The 27,507-nt window shown below is 47.3% G+C and overlaps 3 protein-coding genes and 1 long non-coding RNA gene across 17 annotated transcripts in view; 1 reads left to right on the top strand and 3 right to left on the bottom strand.

Annotated features, from left to right (window-relative positions):
* Positions 1–12: 12 nt before the first annotated feature.
* Positions 13–4,109, bottom strand: RBM15B (RNA binding motif protein 15B). The gene has a single exon (XM_031505952.3). The coding sequence runs from the start codon at positions 4,078–4,080 to the stop codon at positions 1,336–1,338; it is 2,745 nt and encodes a 914-aa protein (XP_031361812.1). The 5' UTR covers positions 4,081–4,109; the 3' UTR covers positions 13–1,335.
* A 324-nt stretch (positions 4,110–4,433) lies between these two features.
* MANF (mesencephalic astrocyte derived neurotrophic factor) lies at positions 4,434–9,141 on the bottom strand. The gene is made up of 4 exons (XM_021529223.3): positions 9,001–9,141; positions 6,609–6,736; positions 5,715–5,856; positions 4,434–4,766 (listed from the first exon to the last, which is right to left on the bottom strand). Exons 1-4 carry the CDS (start codon positions 9,086–9,088, stop codon positions 4,582–4,584), a joined length of 543 nt encoding a protein of 180 aa, XP_021384898.1. The 5' UTR covers positions 9,089–9,141; the 3' UTR covers positions 4,434–4,581.
* Positions 4,764–7,865, top strand: LOC146766272 (uncharacterized). Its single transcript, XR_014958072.1, has 2 exons — positions 4,764–5,038; positions 5,204–7,865. It is a non-coding gene; the product is annotated as an uncharacterized LOC146766272 (long non-coding RNA).
* A 4,031-nt stretch (positions 9,142–13,172) lies between the features above and the next one.
* DOCK3 (dedicator of cytokinesis 3) overlaps positions 13,173–27,507 on the bottom strand; it is a 184,135-nt gene continuing 169,800 nt past the window's right edge. For 8 of the 14 annotated variants that reach the window (XM_085590126.1, XM_085590124.1, XM_085590127.1 and 5 more), the window contains 6 exons: positions 26,669–26,821; positions 23,188–23,306; positions 22,200–22,287; positions 18,775–18,897; positions 18,126–18,208; positions 13,173–17,647 (listed from right to left, as the gene is read on the bottom strand). In XM_085590126.1, coding sequence (XP_085446252.1) covers positions 17,141–17,647; positions 18,126–18,208; positions 18,775–18,897; positions 22,200–22,287; positions 23,188–23,306; positions 26,669–26,821 — 1,073 coding nt within the window. In that variant the 3' untranslated portion in view covers positions 13,173–17,140. The remainder of the gene's footprint in view (positions 17,648–18,125; positions 18,209–18,774; positions 18,898–22,199; positions 22,288–23,187; positions 23,307–26,668; positions 26,822–27,507) is intronic. The other 6 variants (XM_085590133.1, XM_021529160.4, XM_085590125.1 and 3 more) reach the window with 5 other exon arrangements.

Raw genomic sequence — 27,507 nt, 5'->3', positions numbered from 1 at the left:
GCAAATCTAAAGAAACTTTAAAACGTAGCATTTTTAATCCCACACGATTTTCTGTAAGTCTCCTAAAATCTACAGGCATCATTTTAAAAAATAAAAATATCCCCAAACAGAACAGTGTGGATTTTAACTCGAGCTTGGACTCATTACCACATCCTTATGTTGCTGAGCACTCAAAGGCTCTGGCCTCCCAACCAACCAACTCATAGCACAGACAGCAAAGGTGATGGATCCATCCCATTTTAGAGCTCAGATTTTGATCTCAGTGGCTCCTCTGTTACAGGTCATCTGTGGTAACAGAACATTCTCAGACAGACATGTTTCTGCCTGTTTTTGTAAGTCTGAGAACAAACTTAAATTTTAGGGGGAAAAAATAGCCATTTATATTTCAATAAAATATTCCAGGTAGTACAACATGATTGATTGCAAATGAGCACCTCCAGCTCACCAACCACCTTCATGCCCCCAGCTTGTCCACATCTTATATGAGCCCAAGGGGGTTCCCCCTTAAACCGCTTTATTTTTTTCTTCTGCTTGTTTTGCCTTTTATAAAAATTGGTAATGTCAAACCTTTTTGTTTTATCCAAGAACTTCTATGACTGTGACATGTGCCAGGTGGTCTCAAACCTCACCAACTTGAATACAGCATCCACTTCTCAGCAGCTAATATCTTGCCAAGTATCAACTAATTTTTTGGTGTATATGAAAAACACTTTTATTCTTGATCAGGATTTGCTTCCTTGGTTGCTGGCTTCCTGGGAAGCTTCTATTCTCAAACAGAGACTCAACAGCAAAGCATCCAGACTCAAATTTACGAAATAAAAAGCAAACAGGACCAAAAAAAAAAAAAAAAAAAAGAACCGACCTTTAAGTCTCTGATACAGCACTAAGAACCCCCCCTTCCCCTCCCACCCTGAAGGACACGTATCAAGATGAAGGAGGTTCTCAAGGTTGGGATCTGAGAACTGAACTGGGGCCTCATCTGGCCTGGCTGCTCCTGCAGCACAGGGAACTCACCCTTCCTTCCTGGGCCAGAAGAACTCGGATACCGCACAAGTTTAGAAATCCATCAGTGAACAAGGCTTTACTGACAACTTTTCATACAGTTAAAAAATAAAAATACAGAACAACAGCGGACAGTGTCACATATTAAAAACGAATAAAATGGGCTCTATTTAAAATTTTAATAGATATTATAGGTATTAAAATTAATTAGAAACTAAAAATCTTACCACTTTGGTGAAGGTATTTTGAGCCTCAACCAAAATGATCAGCCTTAAAAACAACTGGGCTGTGTGACACACAAAGAAAACATGGAATTTGAAAAGACAGTGTGGGCTAGGCAGTGTCTTTGACTATAACTATCACCATATGTTCTTCTTCTAACTTCCCCAATGTCCTTAGTGCTGACTGGAGGTACTGCTGAGAGAACTCGCAAGGAGGGAACGCGTAAAGCATGCCTGTGCTGTCCCTGCCCTTTGCCCCTCCCACGGGCAGACTGATAACCCCAGCAGCCTGCTTCTGTTTCAAGTAGGAGACCAGATTCCTGAGAAGCCGTCGCTGCAAGCCAGGCTCTACCACAGGGAAGGTCCCCTCGGCCCCTGCCGGGGCGGACTGGGTGGCCAGGAGCACGGCGTAGCCGTTGGGGCTGCCTTGTTTGATGCGCCGGGTGACTTCATCCAGCTTGGGCTGGTCCAGCCGAAGCCTCTGAGCGATTTTGAGCTGCGTCAACTTCCCGCCGGACGAATGGTCTTTGAGGAGTCCGTTGATGACACCCACGTCTCCCTCCAGGATGTGCATAGAGGTGGGGAAGCAGCTGTTTTTTAGCACAAGAAGCCCATTCCAAGCAAGTTGCAGTGTCTGAGCGTATTCTGATAAATTCTTTAGCTTTTTGGTCTCAGATTTTGGCTCCTCGTGAGTTTTTGATTCCGATTCACCAGTTCGATGATTGCGTTCGCTGTCCCTTTTTTTGGGCTGGGGAGCATCGGCTGGCTCGCGATGGGGTTTCTCCTCGGCCGCGTGACGATTGTTCTGGAGGGAGTTGCTCTGCTCTTTCTCGGCTCCGGGTTCTGTAGTGTGATTCTCCTTGCGAGCCCTGTCAGGGCTGCGGTCTAGAGCTGGCCCACTGGCCTTTGTCCTGCTTCTGTCCTCGTAAGGCGAGTGAGTAGTCCTCCCGCGGTCACTGGAAAGACTCCGGCGTCTCCGCCTCTCTTCCCACGGTTTGGGCACGCTGCGGTCGCCGTCGCTGCCCCAGCGCTCCCCGCTCCGGCTGCGCACGGAGCGGCTGTAGCTCTCCAGGTTGTTCCTGCGTTCGGCGTTTTTGGCAGGGCTGGCCCAGTCTGCCTCCACAAAGCTCCTGTCTCTGTCCGAGTACAGGAGGTGCGGAGGAGTCCTATCCCGCACCCTCAAGTCTTGCTCCAGGCTCCGGTGCCGGCTGTAGCCGTCAGCCAGCAGCTCGTAGTGCACGGGGAGCGGCGCGGGCTGGTACTGCTGTGGGTATCTCGTCTCTTCTGCTTTGGCAAAATCCACTCGGAGCCTCCTCTCCGGTCCGCCCAAGGGAAAGCCCCTCATCTGCGCGCAGGCGGCCTGGGCAGCGTCCAGGCTCTCGTACTGGATGTAAGCGAAGCTGTCGCCCTTCACGTAGTCAATAGTCCTGATGCTGCCAAAGCGGTCGAACTCCCTGGCCAGGGCGGCCAGGGAAGTGCTAGGGCCGAGGCCCCCCACCCACAGCCGGGTGGTGGGGTTGGCTTTTCCGTAGCCAATTTTGATGGGGTTCCTGCCCACAACGCGGCCCGACATAGCCACCTTGGCCCGGTGAGCCATGTCTAAGTTCTGGAACTTGAGGAAGGCGTAGGCACCGCCCTGGCCACGTGCGGGGCGCTTGATCACCACCTCCTCGATGATGCCATACTTCTCGAAAGCGCGCCTCAGCTCCACCTCCGACACGTTGTGGTCCAGGTTGCCGATGAAGAGGTTGCGAGTGGCTCTCTGGTCATCCTCTGGCATCAGGTCTTCCTCGGCCACGATGGGGTAACTGTACGGGCGGCCGCGCTCGTCGTACAGCCCGTAGTAATCCAGGGCCCGCTCCCGCTCCCGGGAGAGCCCGATGGCGGCTGCTTCCAGCGCGAAGGCGGCAGCGGCGGCGTGGCGGGGCCGCGGCTCCCGCAGCAAGGGGCTGGTGACCGGCGACAGCGAGCGCTGCTTGTATTGGTAGGCGCTGTGCAGCGGCGGCAGATACCCCAGCGGCTCCGGGGAGGGCGCGGGGGGCGGCGTGCGGCTGCGCCGGCCCCCGCGCAGGTACACGGGCTCCACCTTGAGCGGCCGGTCGTAGAGGAGCAGCTGCCGGGCCCGGGCATGCCGGCGGGCGTCGCGGGCGTCCCCGGGGTGTCGGAAGTTCACGTAGGCGACGCGGCCGAGCTCGGGCGTGTGGGAGAGCTTGACACTGATGTCCCCGGCGCCCCCGCCCGCGAAGCGCTGGAAGAGGCGGAACAGCCCGTCCTCCAGCAGCTGGTCGGGCAAGGCCGCGCTCAGCCCGCTCACCAGCAGCGTCTTGTACTCGCAGGAGCCGGGCGGCTCCCCGGCCAGCCCGGCCGAGCCCCCGAGCGGCGCCAGCAGCAGCGAGGGCGCGGCGCCCGGCGGCGGCCCGGCCAGCAGCAGCGACGGGGCTACCACGGCGCCCGGCAGCGCCTTGGCCTTGGGCACGCCGAGCGCCCGGGAGGAGGAGGAGGAGGAGGACGAGGGGGCGGCCTGGCTGCCGCCGCGGGCGCCCGAGGCCGAGCCGCTCCCCGCCGGGCGGTGGTTCGAGTCGCCGCCGCCGCCGGCGCGCTCATCGCCGCGGTGGCTGCGGGAGCTGGAGCCGCCTCCGCTGCCGCCGCCGCTGCCGGTGGTGGTGCCGCCGCCGCCTCCGCCGCCGCCGCCGGGCGTGGACTTGTCCCGGCTGCTGCGGGAGGCGCCCGAGCTGCGGTGCGGGCCGCGCCGGCTGCTGCTCTCGCGGTCGCGATCGCGGGGCCGCTTGGCGGCGGCGGCCGCGCGTCCGCCCGCGGCCCCCGGCGGGCTCGAGTCGCGGTCGCTGCCGCGCTTCATCGCGCCGGGCCCGCGGCTCAGGAGGCGCCTCCGGCGGCCGCCGCCATCTTGGACAAAAGGGAACGAAGGCGGCTCCGGCCGCCGCGCCGCGCGGGCCCTACGTCATCGCCCCGCGCGCGCCGCGCCACAAGCCGGCGTCACGGGGCCCTGACGTCACGCGGCGCTTCCCGCCGCCCGCGCGCGACGGCCGGGCGGCCAATCAGGGCGGGCGGCGAAGCCCCGCCCCCCGGCGGGCTGAGGGGGCGCGCGGGGCCGGCCCGCGGATAAAGCGAGGAGGGGGCGGGAGCGCCGGGGCCCGGCGGGTGCGGGGTGCGGGGAGGGGCGTCCGCAATCACGGCACAGGCACGGCTCCGCCCGGTACACTCCGGCCAACTTTAATGCAAGTCCCGTACAAAGCGCGGGGCCGGCGTCGCCCCTCAGAGCCTCAAGGTCGCCCCTCAGAGTCCCCTCACAGGCCCGGTGTCACCCCGCAGAGCCCCAGGATCGGCCCGGTCTCGGCCCTCAGAGGTCTGTCCGGGCGCCGGCCGCCCTCGGCGCGTACTTGGGCATCAGTTCGTGGATCCTGCGGATGAAGTCGTACTTCTCGACACAGCCCTTGCACACCTCGCCCCAGTCATCCAGGATCCGCCGCAGCTCCTTGACGCGCAGCTTGCGCAGGTCGGCGGTGCTCAGGTCGATCTGCTTGTCTGCGGGGAGAGCAGAGTGGCACTCAGACATGCCAGCTGGGCGAGGAAGCCAAAACCCAACCGGGAGAGAGGTGCCAGGGGTGGAAGGAACGTCTAAGGTTTGGGCAGCAGATATGGCTCGTAATGCTAAAAATTATTAGAAGACAGAAAGCTCAGTTGCAGTTTAGATGCAGGAGTTCCAGAATAGCCCGGAAAGCCCCTTTATTACACGAGCAGCAACACTTCTTTACCACTGGATAAAAGAAATGTAGCAGAGTGATTTCAAGGGAAAGGTAAGAAAGTGACAACAACAAAAAGCTTTTTAGGAAGCAACACGACCTTAGTAGGAGAAATGAAAAGTACAAAGACCCACAATCTAAGGGGCGTCTCCAGGGGGTGTAAGGGCAGCTATAAGGGAAAGCAGAACGAGGCATTTCTATGCCTGTTTTTTGTATTAGTCTTTTCAGGAAGAGGAGTCATCTACGAACATGAGAGTTCAAGGAAGGTGATGAGAAACAGAGAGTGGAATGCTCTGAGGAGACACCAGAGGAGGTGAGAAAGCATTATTTATCACCCTGCTGATGGGAACAGGAGAGCAGCTGGGACTGCAGAGCTCAGGCAAGGGCCTGAGCCCTGCCACAGTGACACCCCTGCCTGCTGCCAGCACAGGCTGTACCACACACCCTCCCAAACAGCAGTGTGAGCAGTGTTTAGTGCTGTTCCACCTGGGAGTTAGTTATTCCAGGGCTGATCAGAGTCCCTGCAGAAGCCAAGAAGGGTTAGCAGTCAACAGTCTTACCTAAGCATCTCCATAGAACTCTCTAGGATGTTCATGGAGAGCAACACAGGTTGTGCAACCTAACTAGGCTACAGAACTCAGGACTGAGTATGTTTTAGGATGTTGCTTCACCCCCAGTCATCCACACCCCAGCAAATCATGGGCAAGCATCATGAGTGCAGGCAACTCACCGTATTTTAGTTCACAGATCTGACTGTCTTTCTTCTTTAGCTTCTCACAGATCTTTTCCACAGGGATGTGGTGACTCATGGGCTTTGATACCTCGTTAATGATTTTGGTGGCTGCATCACTTGTGGCGCCAATGTAATAGCACTAGAGGAAAGAAAAGAGTGAAGTGGGGATGTATGGAAAAAAGGCTTCTAAAAGCAGTCTTCTGTTCCTGTCCTCATCTGGTTTTTGTAGCTCGATGTTTGCTGTTAGAGAACCTCCCCAGGGGACTGCTAGAGCTGGGCAAAAGGAGCCTGAGCCCAGAATACTGAGCAGGTGTTTTCCATTGCAATGATATTACAGCTGCTGAGGCTGATCTTGTTTCTTAACTTTATAAAAATTGAACAGGATTAGGATAAAAGTTTTTATTCAAAGAGCCTCTCTGAAGCATTCCCCCTCTGCATGTCAGATGGTATCTCTTGTAGATCTCTGAGGAGAGTGCAGGCCTTTTCCTTGGGCCTCTTCATTCACAAATTGCCTCTGGTTTTAGTTAGGGCAATTTGGTTTTCCTTTATTTAGTTTTCAGCTAAGCAGCCAAAGAATATAAATATTTTAACACATTACATAGCACCCCAAATACCATTTAAGGGACACAGAAACCCTACAGCAAACAAAAGCTTTGTAATATCCAGTGCTTCAGCAACAATGAGATGCCAGCCAGTCCAACCACTGTTGACAGGGTGGTTTTTTCCCTTTTTTTTAAGATAGAGATTGAACTCCTCAAGTCCTTTAATAAAAAATACAGGACCTACGGTGGCCACAGAGCCAGCAAAAACAGCCCCTGGGAAGCCACATGATACAAACTCAGTTTTCCCTCACTTGCAGGAGGGAAATATTACTGACTTCCCCCTACTTACCAGGCGATTCTCTTTGCCCTTTGCTTCTTTGCAGGATTTCAAGAGCTCCTTTTCAATACTGGAAGGTGTGAATTCAACGTCATTGTCCTTTAGACTCTGGTAAAACCTTCCCAGGAATGTGACACACACTGGAAGGGAAGATGGATGGAGTTATCAGCCAGAGCAGTAATCTCATGGCACCTCTTAGAGGACATTTATAAGGAAATGGAATCGGGGGTTTGGATAACAGAACTTTTCTGAACTTCACCCATGGTTCAAAACGTCATTCAGAGCACATGTGAATCAACAACATGCCCTGGTACTTTTGGTGGGTTTATGACAATCTGAGAAATGAGATCCATGGAAGTGTCTAGGGGCCTCTGTACATTGTCCTGAGTGAGCACTGGGTCATATGGACACAAAACCACGCCCATCCAAAAATGTACATTTAAATTGTCTTGTTGCTTTGGGAAGCAACTTGTAAGAACATGGGTGTCAAACCCAGTGCTGACAGAAAACCAGCTCTGTACATAATCCTCTGAGACTCCCCGTGTGCTAACTTCAGTAACAGGGTATCACTGATTACCAGGCTGCTTCAGTTGAAATTACTTCCAAGAGAAAAAGAAATGTGATCCCATGCTATGTCCCCATGGCACCTTTCTCCTTTCATTTCCACAAGCTTCTGATGCAGTTTCAGATGGAAAGATGGAAGACTCTTAGATATAACACAACTCCCACAAGTGCAGCTGCAGCTGAGAGGACAGATCCAAGTTCATGCCCGTGGGAAGGGCTGCACAAATCGGTCATTGCTCCTTCCCTTGGCAGCAGTCGCTCCATACGTGCTCCAAAGTGCAGCAGCACCGTGTGTGGCTGGGAAGGAGGGCAGACAGCCTGTGGGATGACTGAGGGACACCCCAAGTGTCAGATTTTGGTCATTCTGCTGCTCACAATTCATCCGTGGATATCAGCATCACCTGGACAGAGCACTCTACTCCCCCTAATTCCTGCTCAGGACCTGTGCATTCTCACACCTTCCCATGCAAGATGAGTGCCAGGAACCATTCTGCCTCTAAGGAGCAGGTATGAGTTATGGCTTTTATGGAATTTGTTTACTCCAGCAGGAAGGGACTGGCAAATATTATTGTCATTAGCAACTTGTGTTCAACTCAGAACACAATGCATGGCACAGTAATTGGGTATGACAGGAAACTGAGTATGGCCATCACAGAACTGAACAGAAATGTACTCTCATGATATTAAAACTAGAACTAATTATAAGATGGGCCACCTTGGAAAACATTTTTTGTATGCATGCAGCACCCTTTTTTACCTCCCACCAGTCTATCCCCAGTCACAGACACATTGATGTTCACTGTAAGCACTTCCCAAGGAAGTGAAAACCTTGGGAAGAAAAAACTTGCTGCAGGCAGTGACACTGATGGCCACTGTAGGACAGAAACGTTTCCAGTCTAGTGCTGCGACAGCAGCTGCATGTTTTGATTTATAGGGTTCCCATCCCTCTTTCTCTCTTACTGTAGAGGAGGGATATTAGTGTCCCAAACTCCCAACCAGCTACTAGAGCCCCACCTCAAGTTCTTCTTGCTTCACTTGGGGAATCTGTTCAGTTCACTGCACAGGAGCAGCTTAATTTGCTGTGCAGCTCAACAGGTTCCACCCCCGAGGCGTTTGTATTTCCATGGTACACAAAGGGCCCGACTTGATTCGGATCAGCTGCTCACGGCTTCTGGCTGTGCACACCGAGAGGACTCCGAGCACTCCGCAGTACTGTGATGACTAAGGGGGAGTCCCGGGTGAGTAACCTCACTGGCGTTCTCCTGCTCCCTGCCCGGTCACCGTCACCAGGCAGGGACAGCCGGCGGGAGCGCTGCCCCGCCAGTGCCGAGCCGCGACAGTGCTGATCGCTGGAGACGGTCCGGTCTCCCGGAGTCGTCGCTCCTCTTTCCCGTGGGGACTCTACACTACCGCTGGCCCGTGGAGAGGGACCGGCAACTTCCCGACAGAGTGCAGTACCCTCGGAAGGGAGATCCCGTCCCTGGCGCGGGGCACGGCTGGAAGCCCCGCCCCGCCGTCCCCGCGGGCATCCCGGCGCATCGCCCCGGCACCGGACACCCCCGAGCACCGCCCCGGCAGCGGTCGCCTCCGAGCGGCGCTCGGCCAGGCCCGTCCGCACTTAGCCAGACTTGAGAGACTTTTCCTGCCGCTGGAGGCAGCGCTCCCGCCGGCCCGGCACGGCCCAGCCCCGGCGGCCGAGCTGTCACTCGGGGCTGCCACAGCCCCAAGGCTGCTCCGCGTCCCGGCCCCACAACCTCGCGGACGGGCCAGACTGCGGGAGACGGCGGCGAGGAACGGCCTCCCCCCGCCGTGCCCGCGGGCCGGGCCCGGCCGCACTCACCCTCGCAGTCCCCGTCGCGCAGCGCTCGGCCGCCGGCCGGCAGCAGGAGCAGGGCCAGCGCCGCGCAAAGCCCGTGGGCCGCCCGCATCCCGCCTCGCCCGGTAGCGCCCGCCGCACCGGCACCACCGGCACCGCCACCCCACACCGGCTGCCCCCGCCGCCGCCCCATTGGCCCACTCCCCGCCCGGCCGCCACGCTCTCCGCTCCCATTGGCCGCGCCGTCGCCTCCACGGGAGAGTTGGCGGCCGCTGATTGGGGAGAGGCGGCGGAGCGGCGGCGCGCGGAGCGGGCCCCCGCCCCCCTTCTCGGCCATCTTTGTTAAGGGAAGGGCGCTCGCGAGCGCTCCCTGACGGCGGCTTCGGGCGCCATCTTGTAAAGGGGCAGATCCTCACACCTGAGGGCGGGCGGGGCCGGCCCGCGCCCGTGTTCCGCCCTCCACCCCTCCCCGGCGGCCTGGGGCGGCGTGGGGCAGCGCAAGGTGAGGCTGAGGGGTCGCTCGAGGCTCCCGAGTAGCGTGGAGCCGGCGGGGCAGAGGAGCCGCGTGGGCAGGGGCTCGCGAGATGGGTGTCCCGTGAGGGCTGGGAGCGGTAGGTTCGGGCTCGGTGCCGGCACGGGCACAGCCCGTCACGGGTGCTCTGGGTACACCCTGTGAGGTGCAAGGACTGGGTGCTTTGAGGAGGAACAGCTGAGAGGTCAAAATGTGCACTTGTTTCTGGCTTCTTGGGTGGGTCGTTTTCCATAAAAAAATTTTCTTGTTTAATTCCCACTTAATATCCTAGTCACTGGGGCTTTCACCTTTTGTTCAGCACATAGCGGGATTCTTGGGGTTGCCCAGGGCTAGGAATTGGACTTTGGTGATCCTTGTGGGTCGTTTCCAACTCAGAATATTTTTATTCTGTTCCAACAGTCCTCACAGTTTCTGCCTTTAACTACCTTCAACAGTCCCCTACACTGTGAGTTTATAACTGAAATTCTGTTGGAGATGGGAGAGGAGCACACGCGTGCTGATAGCTCCTTGTGCGGCTTTACGAGTAACTCTGTGCATCCAGTGAAAGAAGGGAGAGGCAGAGTCACACAGCCCTGTACTACGACAAGGGAGCTGCCATGTAGCTCCGCGGGCTCTCTTGCACAGGCAGGCTCTCGAGGCAGTGCCTCATCAGAATGTTCTTACATGTCGTCAGGTGCAAGTGATAAGCTTGATGAGGTGAGACAGGCAGTGTGGGGAGGAGGAGCACCTGATTCAGGAAAGGTCACAGCAGGTGAGCAGTAATTAGGACACTATTTATCAGTGAGAGTACGTCATGTGTTTATTAGGAGATGTGGTTTTGCACATTTCTAGGTATTTTTATCTCTCCAAATGTGGTTATTAAGATCAGTATAAATATTAAGTCAGTTCCTAATGATTTCTAGAATTGATCAATATCAAGTATACTTTAGGAAGGTTATTGGCTTTTTAAAAATTATGCTCATTGCCCACTAAAGTCACTTAGGTGTGCAGAGAAGTGGTGTCTTGAAGTGCCTTTGTTTCTTATCAGGTTAGTGGCCAAAAGAACTGTGAGATGAAGTACTTAGGTGGGAATAGGGTATAAATTTGGAATTAGGAGACTTTAGGAAGGTCATAATAAGGATAGAGTTTACCTACCAAAACAGTGCAGTTATGAAACATCTTCAAACTAGAAACTTCATACATTTTTGTAGAATAGGAGACAAGTGGTTTTATTTGGTTTTGGGTTGGGAAATGAGCCTCTGTATTTCAATATGGGATCCTCAAATGGGTCTGAGGAAGAACAAGGACTCCTTTTGTATTTTGGTATTTTCCCTTCTTTTTATTTATAATTTGTTTCAGTAGCTTGAATGGATTCCTTCCATTTTACCTTGTGCTGCTTCTTGATCCATGGTGAGGTTTTTGGGGCTCTGTGTTTGTTCACCACCCTCCACGCCCTGTCTGTCTGAAGCATTAGGGATTTGTCCTGGCTGAGACCTGGGTGATGGAGAGCTTGTGCTGGTCCTCACTGCTGTTTCTTCCTGGTATCCGATTTAACTCTGGTCTTTGTCAGAGTGAAACCATTCCCTCGTGCCCTTATCACTCTAGGGCCTTGTCCAAAGTCCCTCTCCCGCTCTCTTGGAACCCCTTTAGGCACTGGAAGGTGCTCTAATGTCTGCCTGGGCTAGTCAGCCAATTGAGTGGGCAGAAGAGTTGATTTGGCTCTGGATCTGTGGGGATTGGAGTCGTTGGGAAGTGCAGGTAAGAAGAGGCTGTTCCTGGCAGCTGCGGGGGCTGGGCCTGCGATGGCTCTGCCCACAAATCTCTTACAGCCACGGGGAGAGATGAAGGGGCTCAGCCTCAGGTGTTGGGCTGTGAGGACACAGAAGTGAGTTCTGTCGGGGGGACAGGGAACAGCTTGGGAAAAGGTCATGCAGTACTGCTGTGAATGAATGCTGAATAGAAGATGAAGTGCAATAGATCTGCTCTTCCAAATTTGAGGTTAATTCATGTGGGATTGACAGTAAAGGCCATCAAAAGAGAGAAGTGGTGTGTGAACCTTCTCTTAAGACACCTGAGCTCAGAGCTCTGCCTTGTGAACTGTGTTTGTGTCGATGGCTTGTTAAGAATCATCCAGAAATGGAGGCACATTTATGCATAGGGTGTGGAAGGCTGAATCTTTCATCTGGCAGGTTAATTTCTAGAGGTTTAATTTCTCCTCTTATCAGCTTTGTAATGAAATTCATACTGACTCAGACAAGTCAAATTTTGAAACTGCTGAAGTTTTCTTATTTAGATAAGAGAGGTATTTGGACATGGGATTTAGATTTCAATCTGACTAGTGGCAGCTTAAATAAAGTATTGGACTTGCACTGAAAAAAAATTGTTCTGTCAGTTTGAACAGAAACTAGAGTATTTTTTAAACTCTTGTTTACAGCTGAGGGCTTCACATATCTTTTGTTGTGCCAAAACACAGTTTTTATTACTTGTGCTTGGTTAATAATTTTTGTCAGAATAAAAAATACAGCCTATTAACTAAGATTAATAGGCTGGTTTAGAAACAGTCTCAAGGAATCTGATTAAAGAAGGGTCAGGAACTTAAGTCCTAGGAGGAGTGGCTGAGGGTGTTCAGGCTGTGGAGGTCTGGTCTTACCACGCTACAGCTGCTTGAAAGGTTCTAGCCAGATGTGGGTCAGCCTTTTCTCCCAGGGAGCAAGTGACAAGGGAAGAGGAAATGGCCTCAAGTTGTGTCAGGGAAGGTTCAGGTTGGATATTAGGAAAATTTTCTTCACTGACAGGATGGTTAAGCCCTGGAATGTGTTGCCCGGGGAAATGGTGGAGTCACCATCCCCGGAAGTGTTCAAAAACCAAGTGGACGCACTTCACAATATGGTTTAAGGTTGGACCTGGTGATCTTGGAAGTCTTTTCCACCTGAATGATTCTATTCCATGACTGATACAGATTTCAGTACCCTGTTACAGTTTCTCTTCTCAGTATTTGTATGTGGTGTGTGCAAAGGGTGCCTTGGCAGTCTATGTACATCCTGGGGCCACCTGAAGTGTCAGACTTGCTGCTAAATGTCTTTTGAGACAGGTATCAGAAGTTTTTTTGTTGGTTTGTCGAGACATTGAGTTACTTTGTCTCCTGTACAATGACTTGGTGTATTAGTAGTAATAGAAGAAAATTTGAGATTAGGAGCCTGTAGAAGTCACCATAGCTCTCAGTTCCCAAATCCTGTGTTCCTACATGTCTTAACTACTATTCTTTCACACCTATTCTGTTAAAATTATCAATATTTAAGTACTATTGCAATAAGAGTAGCAGTCTTTTAGGCAGTGAGACAGTGGTGGTTTAACCCCAGGTGATAAGGAAGTGGCACCCAGCCACTCCACAGCTGTCCTAAGGGAGAGCTTTGTCTCTGAAAGTCTTGCCCCAAAACTGGCCTTGGGCTGCTGCAAGTGCCATGTCCATCTACCTGACTGGACCAGGCGGGGGCTGTACCTGCTGCTTGCTTCAAGAAATTGATACTAAATAACACTTAAACAAGGAAGCTGTTCCCTCACCACACACAAAGGCCTTTAGGTTGCCTCCTGTTTTTCTCATTCACACAAAGGTGGGAAGTGAGGGCTTTTCTTGGAGCAGCCTGAGGATAGCCCTGCCTCAAGGACAGCAACGACCATACAGCTGTACTGTTTTAATATCAGGTATTAATCTTTAATTCCACATCACAGCAGTCGAGTGAATGGGTAAGGGAAAGGAACCCAAAACAAACGGCAGATATTTACATCTAAAATTCACACCACTTATTTGTTGGTTCTGGAAACATGCTATCACAATATATACAATGAAGTACCTTTAGGACACTTGTACAAATTAATTTTTTCCTTTTGAATTTGATTTCCATTATAGATAAGATAGCTGTTTTCATTTTATTTTAAACATGAATACACAAAAGAGAAGTGGTTAGAGGTTTTCGCTTTTTTTTTTTTTTAAATAAGCACAGAATGCCAGAGGTTAAAAACACATTTACAGGGCAGAATACCAGTCAGACATCACAATCTATACATTTTTTGCTCAATTTCCTGTACAAATACACAGCATTCAAATGGGGGTATTTACAAAGAAGCATGACCAGAGGAAATTTTAAATACCACATAATTTGTTTCCCAAAGGCTCTTGCTCTCTCCAGCCTCCCCAGTGTTGGCTGATACTCCATAGAAGGGATATGCAATATCCCTTACCTAAAAAAGGGTAATTAAGCTAAAAACCAAACAGAGGAAAATACGAAAAAGGATCTAAGCCTTGCATACAGCAATAAAACCAACCCAACTATTGGGAAAGAAAAGTAGGATTTAGAGAAATTGCTTTAATTGTTTTTCTTCTACCACTGTAGCTTCTTCTCAATTTTGTTTCAGATGGGGCCAGCAGGTACTGACGATGGAGAGATTTATAGCAGAATTCCACCAATTTTCTCAGGAATGCACATGCTATTTTCTTATGCAAAGAAACCCAATGAAGGCAAGTACACTGAGGTTTGAATTAGAGTTAGGTATAGAATGTCAAGGTCCCATTCAAAACATCCTGTTGCTGTGGTTTATACAAGGAATCTTCAAATCCTGTTGGGCAAGTGCAACTGCTGTTGCTTCCACCTACTCCAGGACTGAGCTTGACGTTGGAGTTGTACTATGCTAAAAGACACCTCACCCTACAGAGAAATAGTAGTTCCAGGCAATATTAGTTCCAAGATTCACAAAATCTTAATAATAGTCTTTCTATCTTCTGCTCCCTTTAAGGCAAACACTGAAAAGGGAGACAGAATACTTGGTATATATCAGAACAATAACAGAAATTTAACTCCAGAGAGGCTTAAATTTGGTAAATTCAGCAATTTATTCCACCTTTCTTTATGTGGACCTGCCATAAAGTAAGTATTTGTACACATCACCTGATTGATCTTCAAACTCTTGCAAATACATAGGAAAGCCAGACTCCACAAATGAACTCACTGCTGTTGTACCAGGTCTCTAATCAGAGCAGGATGATGCGTTTTCAGAGACTGATTAGAGATCTGGTGGGCAGGTTTTCCAGCTGCTTGGGACTCAGTCCCATGGTAATTGCATTCTTGGTTCTTCATTATTTGCAAGACCTGCTGGTTTTTCACATTAAGGAAGCTCGGTAAGTCACTACATTTACTACTTTTAGTCTTGCTGCCAGGAAAAGAAAGAAACTTGGGCAAGGGAGATGGAATTAAAACTTAATTATTTGAAGAATTTCACTGGAAGAGTCTCAGTGGGATTGGAGGATAGCATACGTGAAAACATTTCACCTTTTCTAAGGAATTACCTTGACTTACGTTTACTGAAAACATCAGTTGTTTTCCTGCATTTGTTCTATACCAGAGCTCCAGCTTGGTTTGTTAACATTGAATACTGTCTTAGCATTGGAAAACTCTCCTTCCTGCTAAAGATGAAACATCCACTATAGGCCAGATTTTATTATCATTGTTTAAATTGTGAAGGATATAATGATTACAAGCAGCCTGTGTTAGTAACAAAATAGAGGAAGCAAGAGAGACTTTGTTCCAGCCAAATAGGCCATTTAAGAAACAAATCCATAATTAGTAGTTTTGCATGGGCTAGAGCTTGAGAAAGAAAACAAACAAATCCTCTTAAAGTCCCCTTCATACAACTGCTGAGTCCAGACTTTATACAGCCAGACCATCTTTAGCCAGTTCAGAAACTATGTACTCTGCCCAGTCACTGTATTTAGAGGTAGTGCTAAAGGTGACCTGTAAAAGATTTATAATAATCCTTTTTTGCTTCTTTATGCTGTTTTTAGCAGGAGAAACTGAGCAGTTAGGCAAGAATTCAACACAGAAGTTGGGTGCTGTTCCTGCTTCTGGCACTAATTTTTATCGTGGAGGTTTTATTTGAATGTGCTTCAGATTTTTGAGTGGTGTGAAAGAGGGAGGGCTGTTTCCATCCTATAGGAGTGTGCTTTGCAGTCTGCAGGTGAAAGGGTTATAAGGAAGGCTAAAACGTGTGTGGGTATGGCAAGGGAAAGGAAGGTGGCTTGTTCATCTAAAAACATTAAATATTTGATACTATTCTGATTGAAAATTTCTTGGTAAGTATGAAAACAGGAATAAAAGGTTTCTTAGAACCAAGATCTTTTCTTTGTAAAGAAGAATATTACCTACATATTTTTTTTTCCTGAACTGTGCAACTACTGACAAAAAGGCATGTTTTGGGTTCGTAGACCTGAACTGTCTTCAGCTCTGCACAGTTCTGGTTTGTGTGGTGTGGCTTGGCGTCCCCCACAGTATTCTTCAGCCCTTTTTAGAGCTTATTAATAAAAAATAGGAGATTGGGGAAAGGGTGTATTGCTGCCTGAGGAGAAAAGGAGAAAGAAATTAGACTTCCAGAAGGGAGGATCAGCAGCTCTTACTACACATTCTAAAGAAGCAAAAGAGGAAACAAACTTGTTCTTTACAGGTTGCCTTTAAGGTCCCTGACTCTGGGGTGTACACTTGATACCAGGCATTGCTCAAGTCTTGGTGTTTTCTGTCTGCTCTGAGAGATTGGAGATTCCTTCTGACACCAGCTGCAGTGAGTTGTTGGGAGGGACTGAGGATATTGAGTTAAAAGGAATGAATCTCAGCTCCTGGGTGATGGAAGTTGGTGAGAATCATGATGTTCAGCCCTGAGGCAAGGATTGTTGGATATGATGCATTTAAGCCACCTTTACTGGCTGGGTCAACAACCAGCTTGTGGCATGAGAAACTCAATTTGGTTGGTTTTGTTTTAATCTGGAATAGAAATGCTGGTGTCAACAGCCTGCCCAAAGCTGGGCATGGGAAAGGCCTACAATGAGGTTGTAGCTCCAGTAGCCACCAACCTCCTCTCATTCTGTAGCACAGATGAATAACACGATTCCCATGAGAAAGCAGGTTGGCTTAGCCAGTGAAAGCAAAATTTAAGAAATGAAACAGTACATAAAAAACAAAGGAGGCAGAGTTTGTTGGAAATGATATCTTGGAGATCAGTGCATCAGCACTGCTTTAGATTGCCTCAGCACCTATGAACCAATGCAGGGAGATCACTGCACAGATATGTACAATCTTGCTCTCAAAAGAGCCAATTTCTTCTTAGAATTGTCATCTTTCCACTGCCTGCAGCTCATGCACCTTCCAGCCTGACAGTTCATAGAATCCCTGATTTCAGCAATGAGCTTTCAATTCTGTACAGCAAAGAAATATGTCCCTAGTGCAACTGCTTCTACTCATGTGCGTCTCAGAACTAGGAGGAAAGCAGGTTCAAAATCAACTTGCCACATTCCCCCCGTTTTCCCCTCCACTTAAAATTATATTTTTCAGCTTCTGCAAGTCTCTATGGCTCATATGCCGTGTGATGTGGTTAAGAAACTGCAGAAGGAATAAACTGTCCACTGCACAGAAAGTTAAAAAACATAACGGAAAGGTGTAAAAAGAAATTAAAAAGGAAAGCAGCAACCTGCCATGCTGGCCCCATTGCTTTTGTGGGCTTCAGACATAACCTTGCGGCAGTAGAAAATCGGTTTGCTGTTCCAGAGTCCTGCTCTCTCTCTGTCATATCCAGACCTGGAATGCCAACGCCAGCTGCATACCAGGAGCTGTCCTACTGCTCGCTGATGCCGTGCTCCCATGCCACCCTGGCCTGCTCTTCCTTTCCACCACTCACTGGTTGGGACACTTTACGATGCAACGGGCGGTGTTTGTCATCATCTTCAATTATCATCCCCTCCTCGTTCTCCATGTTTGGCAGCCGGGAGTGGTAAGGTTTGGGGGGTAAAGCAGGAGGGTCCATGGTGTCCTGAGGAATGACTCCAGATGGAGCAGAGTGGCTTCGACATGGCTGGGATTTGAGCGACTCCAGGACATCAGGCTCAGAGAGACTGTACCTGACAGGGAGGTAGGGTGTCTCTAGATCTTCGTCAGTGTTCCAGGCCTGGCTGGGCACAGAATCCATGGTGTCTGTGCGAGGAGGTGGTTCAGAAGAATGTCCAAAATTGCTCTCGCTCAAGGAAGAGACACCGCTGCTGGCACTGCCGGACAAAGTGGAGTTACTGCCATCTAGACCAGACTGCGGACTGGTGGGCGATGCAGGGATAGGATGAAGAGGGGACTGTTTGGAGAGAAACAAAACCAGGTTAAAATTGACAAAGGAGGCAATGCTGCATCTTGTGTGTTGATCCCCATTTCAGCTTTTGACAGTGTGGTTAACAACGGCACAGTTCCATTTATGTTCAGAATGTCAAGGATTAATGGTTTACATGTATGGAAGTGCCACTTGTGTGCAGACAAGTGCATTCAACAACACCAGAGCTGTTAGAAACAGCAGCTGAGGTGATGATCAGGGTGCAGAAATCACAGCATATGGTGCAAAAAAGGAAAAGGGAAGGACTACAACCCCTGAGTTATTTCTATAGCATTCAGCTGTGGTATAGCTTAAGAGCTTTCAGTCGGTTTTCTCATGTACAAGTTATTAGTATGTTATAAATAGAGTTTCTGTGTTCATAAGCTGTTTGGTGGGAGCAGAGAAGGGGGATCCCTTTCAGGAGCCCACTGTGCTCCTAGATCCATCTCTGCTCTCCTGCCATTACCTTGCGCAACGTTCGTGCGGGCAGTGCCGGAGGAGCATCACTGAGCTGGTGGTGGAAGGCATCAAAGTGCAGTGAGTAGTGTCCTGGAATGAGACAAGGGTCAGAAATGCAAACTTGTGCTGTTTCATTGCAGCCACAGAGCTGGGTTTAGTTCTGTAATGCCAGGTAACAGCTCCAAATGCTGCTAACACCAGCCTAGGGCTGCCTGTCTGATGGATACTGCGGAGTGCATCTGTCACACACAGGCTGCTAAAGAGAAATTAAGTGCAGAGAGAGATGTTTCACTGCTCCATTATCAAGAATCTCATGGCAAGGAAACAGGATCTTGAACAATGAACATTTGAGGTTTCATTCTGTAAGCTTAAATTACTGCTAAAGTTGGTCATTGGTAAGAAGCCACACCAAGCTTCAGCACTCTCACACTTAATTCTAGTCCCAAAGTACACACAAGTCCACATTGCTTAAGGACTGCAAGAATTTGAAGATTTGGAAAAAAAAAAAATCAAAAACCTAGCAGACCAGGAAAGACTACAGGGTTTTTGTTTCTGGTTGTTTTTACAGGAAAAGTCTATAGTCAGCTTTTAGGTGGTCTGGATTTGTGTGTGTGACCTGCAGGCATTTGCAGCAGGCCTGCTGGGCACATCCTTACCATGGGGCAGGCTTCGGGGAGGCACTGGTGGGGCCAGGATGCTCCCAGCGTGGGCAGACAGGAATGGCAGCGCCTCTCGGCTTCCGCTGTCCAGGCTCCAGCTACTGGGTGCTGCTGGCACAGCTGAAGGATTGAAACAGATGGAACTCGGGTAACAGGACATGGAGTTTGTGGGGCCAGCACTGGCTTTCCAGTGTGCTCTTCAGTAGCAGAGAGACAGATGCCAGGGACTCAGTGAATGGCAGGATTGAAAGCACGGAAAGGCTACAGAGTGTTAAGTTTAGAGATACTTTGTTAAGGAAGTGAGAGTTAGGTGATTGCAGGGTTAGTCTACCCAGCTCCCCTCCATCCCTGGGCTCATTTCTAACATATCCGAAGAGCAGTAGGACTCTGGCAGGATTTTTGCAAATCAGTTTGGAGGTAAAAATGAAATCCCACCAAAGGAACGGTGGCTGGATCTCAGGTATAAGCAGTTCTGCTTTGGGGGGAGTGGTGACAAGGGAACATGGCCACACCCTCTGGAAACACAGGCCTGTGGCTGCACTGCAGGCTCGGTGAGGACTGAATAAAGGACATGAAGGAAATTATACCTCAATCTGTTTAAATATGTTGCAAAAGAAATTACTTGAGTGCTCCAATTTACTAAGCTACGGAATTGATCAAGAGCTTTGATGACAAAATATTTAAAGACAACAGTTTGGCCTCCTTATATTACAGTCTCCTGAGGAGATCAAGTCTTTGTGAATCAGGAAGTGTAGAGAGAGCAATGCTTGCTGCATTTAACAGAGAATGAATATTAACTTCATGGACTTGGTTTTTCATAGAAATAAAAGCTGCTTCTTGACATGAAAATGAACCTTTTTCAATTCTGTCAACCTTGAACATTTATTAAAATGCACCTTCCTTCCAAACAAGATTTGATTTATTCTGAGAAGAGACATGCAATAGTTGTATGTTTATTTAAAAATAAATAAGGAATTGCATTTTCTTCAGATTAGCAAAGAAAGAAAAAAAGTAATTAATTGAGCCTGTCAAAGAAAACTGAGATAAAAATAGCTTTTTCCATCTTCAGTTTGCAAAATGGAAGCCTGGAGAAATAAACATGGAGTTTGACTTCTGAAGAGGATTTCTCCTTAATTAAAATGCCTGCAGCCATTTTTGATGCATTTCTTTCTAAAATGACTTTGAAAGGTTTCTCTTTTTTTTTTCTTGTTTCCCTAGTTCATGTGTTAGCATGAGCATGGGCTCCCCAAGGCTTAAAATTCCCTAAAGTAAAAAAGATCACAAAGTGACAACTTCATAAGACAGAAGAAACCCCACAAAATATAAAAGTAAATGTTTGTTTTTTTTAGAGAGACTCAGCCTGAAAACCTAAGAAAGGCATATGAAGAAGAATCTTGACAGAGAACAGGTTCAAACCAGGGCCTACCTCTCTATATAAGTCATATGGCTCCAGATGGATTTTCCCTGTATGCATGCCAGAGTATTCTAATTTGCACTACTGTAATTGGTGTCAATGGGCTAAAACAGAGGGACAAGATACAACAGCAGTGCCAGCCTTGCTCATCTCTCCTGCCATATCCTATCATTAAATGAAAAGGAGAAAAAAACTGATTTTCTTGGCCTGTGAAACTATTGCCGTGCTTGTTGTTTTGGGGCTTTTTTAAACCCTGAGATGCAGAATGAGAATGTGAAGAAGAACACATGGTATCCCAATGAAAAATCCATTTATGCTTTCTCAGTGTTCCCTCATTCACAGCCTTCTGAGTATTTAGGAGTGCTGGAAGAAGGTGAAATGATTTTGAAGAGTGGCTGCTGCCCAGTGTTTTAGCCAAAATGCTTCAGGGAAGAACCAAAGCAAGGGGCTCCCAGTGCTGTAACTTAGCCCAAGTCTCTCTCTGTGACTGTTCAGTGGCCAAGTTTAATTAGTGGGGAGGCTACATTTGAACCATTCTGCCCCGGGCAACTGATGTCACCACTGTCACCGGGAATTACCGAACAGAACTTCTGACGTGGCCAGGAGGGGGTGGGGGAAGTCAAGGCTCTGACTGCTCACAAAATCCAGGGCAGATGGCATCCCAGCTACATGGAATGCTGAGGGTTCAGGCCTGCCAGGAGCACCCGTAACTGCATTTTGCCAGCCAGGCACAAGAGCTGGGATTCCTGACTCACCATCCCTACTGAACATCACCTGTGTATTTTGTAGCTTCTTAAGGATTGTGTCTTTGGTCTCCTGGCACTGAATACCAGAGTCCTGCATGTCATCACCCACAGATACAAATTCAAGTATTTTTTCCTAGACAGACAATATTTATCTACCTTCCTTTTTCAGATTTTTCTCCTGTCGAGTACAAAGATCTCACCATCTCTGTCATATGTTTGGTTCAAGCTAACATGGCTAAGATAGAGCTCTTAATCCCTCACTCCCCATCTGAACTCTCTAGTCATCACTCATTGTCATCAAGTCATCATTCGGCCATTTATTCAGAACTGGCGCTTGGTTTCAATCTGGACCATTCACACTGAAGTAGGGGATACTGATTTAAGAAATTATAAAATACAATTTGGATTTTTTTTTTTTTTAAGGCACAGTTTAGTTCTGGCACAGTTACTGAAATAAAAAGACAGATAAAAATCTGAGTGCACGATGTAGGTCAGACTAGAGAGTTGCAGTGGTCTTTCCTGGCCTTAAAAATCTTTTAAGATACCATTTTTCCCAGCCATACATGATTGCTGCTTGCTTAGGCAGCCTCCTCTTCTCAGATTTTGATTGAGGAATTTTTCCCTCTTCTGCTTTTTCAGAATGCTGCCTTTCAGATAATTTTTCTGCCCATAATTTTGTCTGTGGCACCTCCTTCACTAGCTGCTCCTTTTCTCATACACCAAACAAATTCTTTCTCCTCTTTCGGTTGTTTTTCCCTTGCAGGGACTCTGCCTGTTTTTTTTTGGTTTTTTTTTCAAAAGAATGAGTTTAAAAAGCATATATTGCTAATGATAAATAAATACAAAACTACCTCAGAGATTAGAAGGAATGTTTGTATTTTGAGCAATACATGTGTATTAAAACCAGTATAACTCATGCGTAAAAAATACAGTTCCAGTCTTGGACTGTTCTTGGATAACTTCTCATTTGCTGCTTTGCAAGTTTGCTTGACAAAGGCTGCAGGAATTGTTTCAATAACAAAATGCTAAACTCAGAAAGCTTTCTGAAACAGGGAGGTCTGTGCCACTCCACCCTACTGTGAAGGCTCTGAAATGATGGTAGATTGGCAGAAGGCCCAGTTAATTAAACTGTTAATTAGGGAAGTGTGAGAGAAATGCACTCCACCAGGAAATGTAGAAGCCCATTTGTTACTTGCTGTAGCATGACCAGAGGAATAATATTTTAGCTAGCTAGCAGGCATGCTGAAGAAGAAAAGGAGTACCTTTCTCAGCCACAGACAGGTTGGGATCACTGCAAGGTTTGCATGGTCCAATCATTTGCTGGATGAAGGCGCGCTGGAAATTTGGAGGCTAAGAGAGCAAAAAGTTAGCAAAGAGTTAAAAAAAAAAAAAGTTACAGACCAGCTGGAGCAACATGGGGACTTTCTGTTATTTTTTTTAAGCAAAGAAGGTTTTAAACTAAAGATTCCCTGGGAACTTTAAGCTGTGCCTACATTGGCAGTGCAAGGTGAGTAGATCTCTAGGGTGTTACAGTTCTGAGGGCCCTCAATTCCTGCACTCTGGAGGAGTTATTTCAGACTAGCTCTAGCCTGGCATTGTGCCCATTAGCAGCTGGAATACATTGTTTTCCCTCTGAAGTTTATCTTTGGTTTTGTTTGAACATTGACTTTGCATGCTTTGAGACAGCTCTCCAATGCAAGTGCGATAAGTGGGCAGGATCAGGAGATTTCTTTCAAAAGCGCAGGCCAGGGTGAGATTGAAATGCTTACATGTAGGCACACTTTTCAATTTGTCCAGGGAAATTAGGGCACAGATTTTTTTTTTAAACCATGTATCAGTATATTATTTCAGCCTTTCATGGTTTTTGATACCTCTGGAAATTATAGTTATTTAGAATAAACTTGGAGGCTAGACTGCAGGATGGATAGCCATGGTTCTAAACAAATAAAGAAAATGGTGTGACTACTTGAATTGGACCAGGGCTCACAGGACGAAGTTGGGAAGTGAGTCCATTTTCACAGGATGTATATCCTCTTTTAATAGTCACTACAGTTTGTATCACTCAACTGCCACAGTGAGTGCCTCCAGGGGTGGACTAATAGGGAAAGTTCTGCTTCATCTCTGAAAATGATCCTAAATTGCTGTGCTTTCAAAAAATAAAAAAGAAAACTTAAAGGTGTTCAAAGCCAGCAAAAATACAGCCACAGTTTCAGGTGGCTGAACTGACACAGAAAAAATCAGAGCTGCTACCTGTCCGTTTTCCATGATAGCTGTGGGATACATGGCGCTGCTCGGTCGGTCCCGGTGGGCTGGCAGCAGCATCATCATCTCCCGAGAGTGGCGGTACTTATCTGGTAGAGAGGGAGAGCCTGTAAACAAGTGAGAAAAATCACGTACACGGGACAAACAACAGCCATGTCTCTGCATGCCCAGGGATCTCAGTCCTCCTGTGTACTTGGCTCGGACACACGAGCTCACAGGACTCAAGGAAACATGGTGCCGAGCCCACTAAGCAGCTGCCTGTTGGTGGGTGCATAGCACGAGGATGGAGTAAGAACTGGCTTGTTGTATACAATTAAGGACATACCACATATAGGGTGTATAAGATGTGTGTGTCCCTAGTTGTATGTTGCAAAGTGCTTCCTTTCAAACATAAAAAAAGTGGCATCTGTGTGGAATCAGTTGTGGCTATGCCTAATGCTCACTAGCCCCATAAAGTATTGTAGAGTTACAGAAATACCATAAAATTGTTCATTTTAGGACTGAATGTGGAAGAAAGGTATAAAAGCTTGAGATACACCATTCAGTTAAAGCAGAAATCTGTGGGAAAATACTTTATTCCTTGGTTCTACATAGAAGTAAGTGTTGCCATTTAATTGGTGCTATCTTGGTCAGTTTCCTTTTGTTAAAGCAAACCAACTCCAATAATAAATAGGATATTCTGTAAATGTGAGAGGCACTTTGCTTACAATGCTGCTGTAATGATGGTTACTATTGTGTCGCTGTACTGAGCCCTTTGATGACACCAGACATTTACCAGTGCTTAGAGTTTTATAATACGAATAATAAGTTTGATTTTTCTATTAGTTATCTGTATAGTTGTTATTTAAGATATTGGGGTATTTAATGTGACAGCTTCCTGGCAGATGGAATTACCTGGGACTCATGTCCTTCAAGATGAGTGCCACATAACAATGCACCTTCTGATGTGCAACAGCTGACAGTGTATTTGCCAAAATAATGATTCTCATTAGTGACTTCTGAAAGCCTGACACCACTGATACGCACAACCCTTGGGATGCACAATATTGGGCAGGATTGATGTTGTGAAGCTGCTGAAGTGAGCTGTAATTTGCACTGATTGTTTGACTGCGTCACAAACACGCACTGAACAGATGGCAGCACACAGCGCATTACAGAGCCATGCCGGCTTTTGGGGAATACATGCCCCCTCTGGCAAACTTCCACAACCACACACATTACCTAGACAGCACTCCAACATATGAGCAAAGGCATTGGTGCTGGTTGATGCAGCTTTTACCCCAGCAAAAGCAAACATGCAGTTTTGGGGTCTAATATTCAGCACACAGTGGAAGGAATAATGTGTCCAGCAGAATGCAGGATAAAGTCCTACAATTGCAACATTTCCATGGGGGAAGGGGGGGAGGGGCCAGATGCCAGATTGATCTACACCCCCACTCTGACATGAACAGTGGCAGAGTATCTGCATTCTAGTCCCGAACTCATTTTCTCCCCAGACATAGAACAAAAACATAATTAGACAACATTCTTTGCTTTTATGTACAACGTTAGCTTGGAGAACACAGTGTTAACGCTTTGTGCTGAGTCTTTTCCTCACAGGTCACAGATAGTCCTGATCTGCAGGACAAATGTTAAGATGCTGAACTTTTAGGTGTGCCCAAAACTACACCACAGCACAACCTACAATGCAAACCTTCCTCATTTTATTTATCTTGTCATCCTTGCTCTTTTATATCAAAGACCAAACCACCTCTACTTGCTGTCAGTTTATATGGGATTACAGCGTCAAAAGACCTTGGACTGCAGGATCTCAAAAATCCCACATGTGCTGGCAGAGTGTACTTTAAAAAACTGGTACCCTAAATTTGTCATTAACTATAGCTATAAAAATGGTAATAGATTATGCCAAGTGTCCAGTCTGCAAGCAAAATTTAAGTATTGCTGCTTTGGACAGATAGAGAGCACAATAACTGCAGCTTCTGTCAGGGACTGGCAAAACTTAAACAGCAAAGTCAAAGAAGCTTCTAAAGCTTCCAGAGCAGACAGTGGCCATAATAAAATACTGCAGCAAAGTGCCAGGGTTTACTCCTTTGGTGCACTTGATATGTGCTTTCTAATGAGAAAGGAAGACCTGTGCTAAAGCCAGAGATAGTTTTACTTTTGAAGTTATAAATATGTTAATCCACTTGTAACAAGTATTAATTTTAAGAAATAGACTGAACATTAATGTAAACTCCAAACTCATTGAATCTCTTCTCCTGTTTCATAATTTTTATTATGGTTATGAAAAGTTTGCTCCTGCACCAAATCCTAATTTTTTTTATTTGAAAAGGAAATTTTAATGTAAGTACATGTATTCTTGCTAAGCACTGAGTAAGACACCTGGATTCATTTTCTACACATTAACAAGGGGCAGTGTTGAGGAAGTAGTAGGGATACCTTTAGAGGCCAGTCAAGTGTCGTGTGGGAATTGCATTTGAGTGCATTGGAGGAGTCCTAATTGTATTTTAAATTAAATTACTGATAAACCCTAACTCACTCCTAGCTCTTTCCAAGCCTTTTTGAGTTAGTTTCTTGCTTTCTGAACCCCGGATTGAGTAATCTTGTAACTTCAGTAAAGTTCAACAGTGCCTCATGAGCCACCTAAATGAAGCCAAACCAACTGTATTTCCTACTGACCTTCTACACAACAACAGTTCCCTGACAGGGAAGAAACTACTCAAGGGTCAAGTCAGATGAAAACTGAGAGATACATACTTGTAATAATGAGTAACTACTAATGTCTATTGTTAGCACAGAATTAGCAAATTCTTGCAGTATTCTGAGTTCAGTTCTATCAGACTTCTGTTATAAATTGTGTATATTATAACTAGTGTAAATTTTGATGCCTTAATCTGCAGTTCAGTGATAAAATAATCTATAATTTATCAACTTTCCTGATGACTATATTTTAAAAATTCTTTATATATTAATAGCTTAGTTATTTTTCTTTGGACAAGCCAAAGAATCACCTGTGTTGCTATTTTAAAGATCCATAAAAGGGTAATTTTTTGCAAGTGGAGAACAATTTAAATTCCTGTTTGATTCTTAATACAAAAGGCCATGGCTTCCTTTGGTCACTGATGGAATAATTTATTATAAAGATAGCCATCTTCTCAGGAAAGGACTCTGCAGTAAAACAGAGAAGGTCTAAGTACCTGCATTATCATTTGAATCAATGAGAGAAGCATTTAAAAATCAGGCTAAACCCTAGAAATCCTACCCAACCACGCTCAGGTTAAAGCCACAGGTGGCAAAGATGTTAAGTTGATAAATTTAGATGGCCTTTATGAAACAAATTGTTGGCCTTTGTCCACTTCCCATCTGACAAGTGTTCAGCTGCAGCATCGTGACTCTTGTAGCTTTGTTGGCAGTCTCAGCAGAAAGGCCAAGGGTTGGATGGGTCATGGAGACTGAACTATCCTCTCACCTCTAGAGGTGGTCCCTCCAGGACAGAGATGAGGCACATGGGTGGGGGCAGCGTGGGGGAACTTGCACAGCTGCCGCCCATGCTGTATCTGCTCTGTGGGTAAATAGAGGGCTTCAGCCTCCAGTGGTGTCAATCCAGCACCTTTCACCAGCGCTAAATTAAAAAGAATATAAATAAATACAAAAAAAAAAAAAAAAAAAAAAAAAAAAAGGAAAAAAAAAAAGGATAGAGCTGCATTGGCAGAGCTGCACATGTCATGTCTGTGAAGTACCTTGCTCCAGCCAGACACTGGTTTCATTTTCACAGGCATCATATTCACCCAGTTAAAAAACAAAAGGAAGAATCACCAAGGAGAAGAACACGGCTACATTACCACAGTGGAATTTAAGTGTAAGGGTTTTTTCTCATTAGGAACAGCTCCATTTCCAACATCAGTTTTGCAATAACCAGGACAGTGACTGGCACACTGGGAAACACAGATTGCATCTGGGACCTTACTAGAAGTGAAATCCCGTGAGTGGGTAATGTCTGAATGCTCTGCTCACCTAATTTAAAAGTGAACAGAACAGCAGAGAAGGAATGTTGTATCACAGGCTATATAAATATTTTTCAAACTCATTACTTCTCTTAATGTTTCCCATTTGAAATGTGTCTGGATCCCATCCCTGGGAGGTGCTGTTGGCTCACCCAGCAGCCCAGACCCTTTGGAGCATTCATCACGTTGGTTTCTAAGCAACAGTGAATAATACCGTAAAGAGGGAAGCTGGTGATGCTTTACAGTCATCAGGCTCAGAAAGACTGTCACAGCCTGTCACAGCCTGTCACTGGACTTCTAAAGT

The sequence above is a fragment of the Lonchura striata genome, chromosome 12, assembly GCF_050655825.1.
Source record: "Lonchura striata isolate lonStrDom1 chromosome 12, ASM5065582v1, whole genome shotgun sequence".
NCBI lineage: Eukaryota > Metazoa > Chordata > Aves > Passeriformes > Estrildidae > Lonchura > Lonchura striata.
The sequence above is the reverse complement of the archived record's forward strand: the minus strand, read 5'-3'. Positions and strand labels throughout refer to the sequence as shown.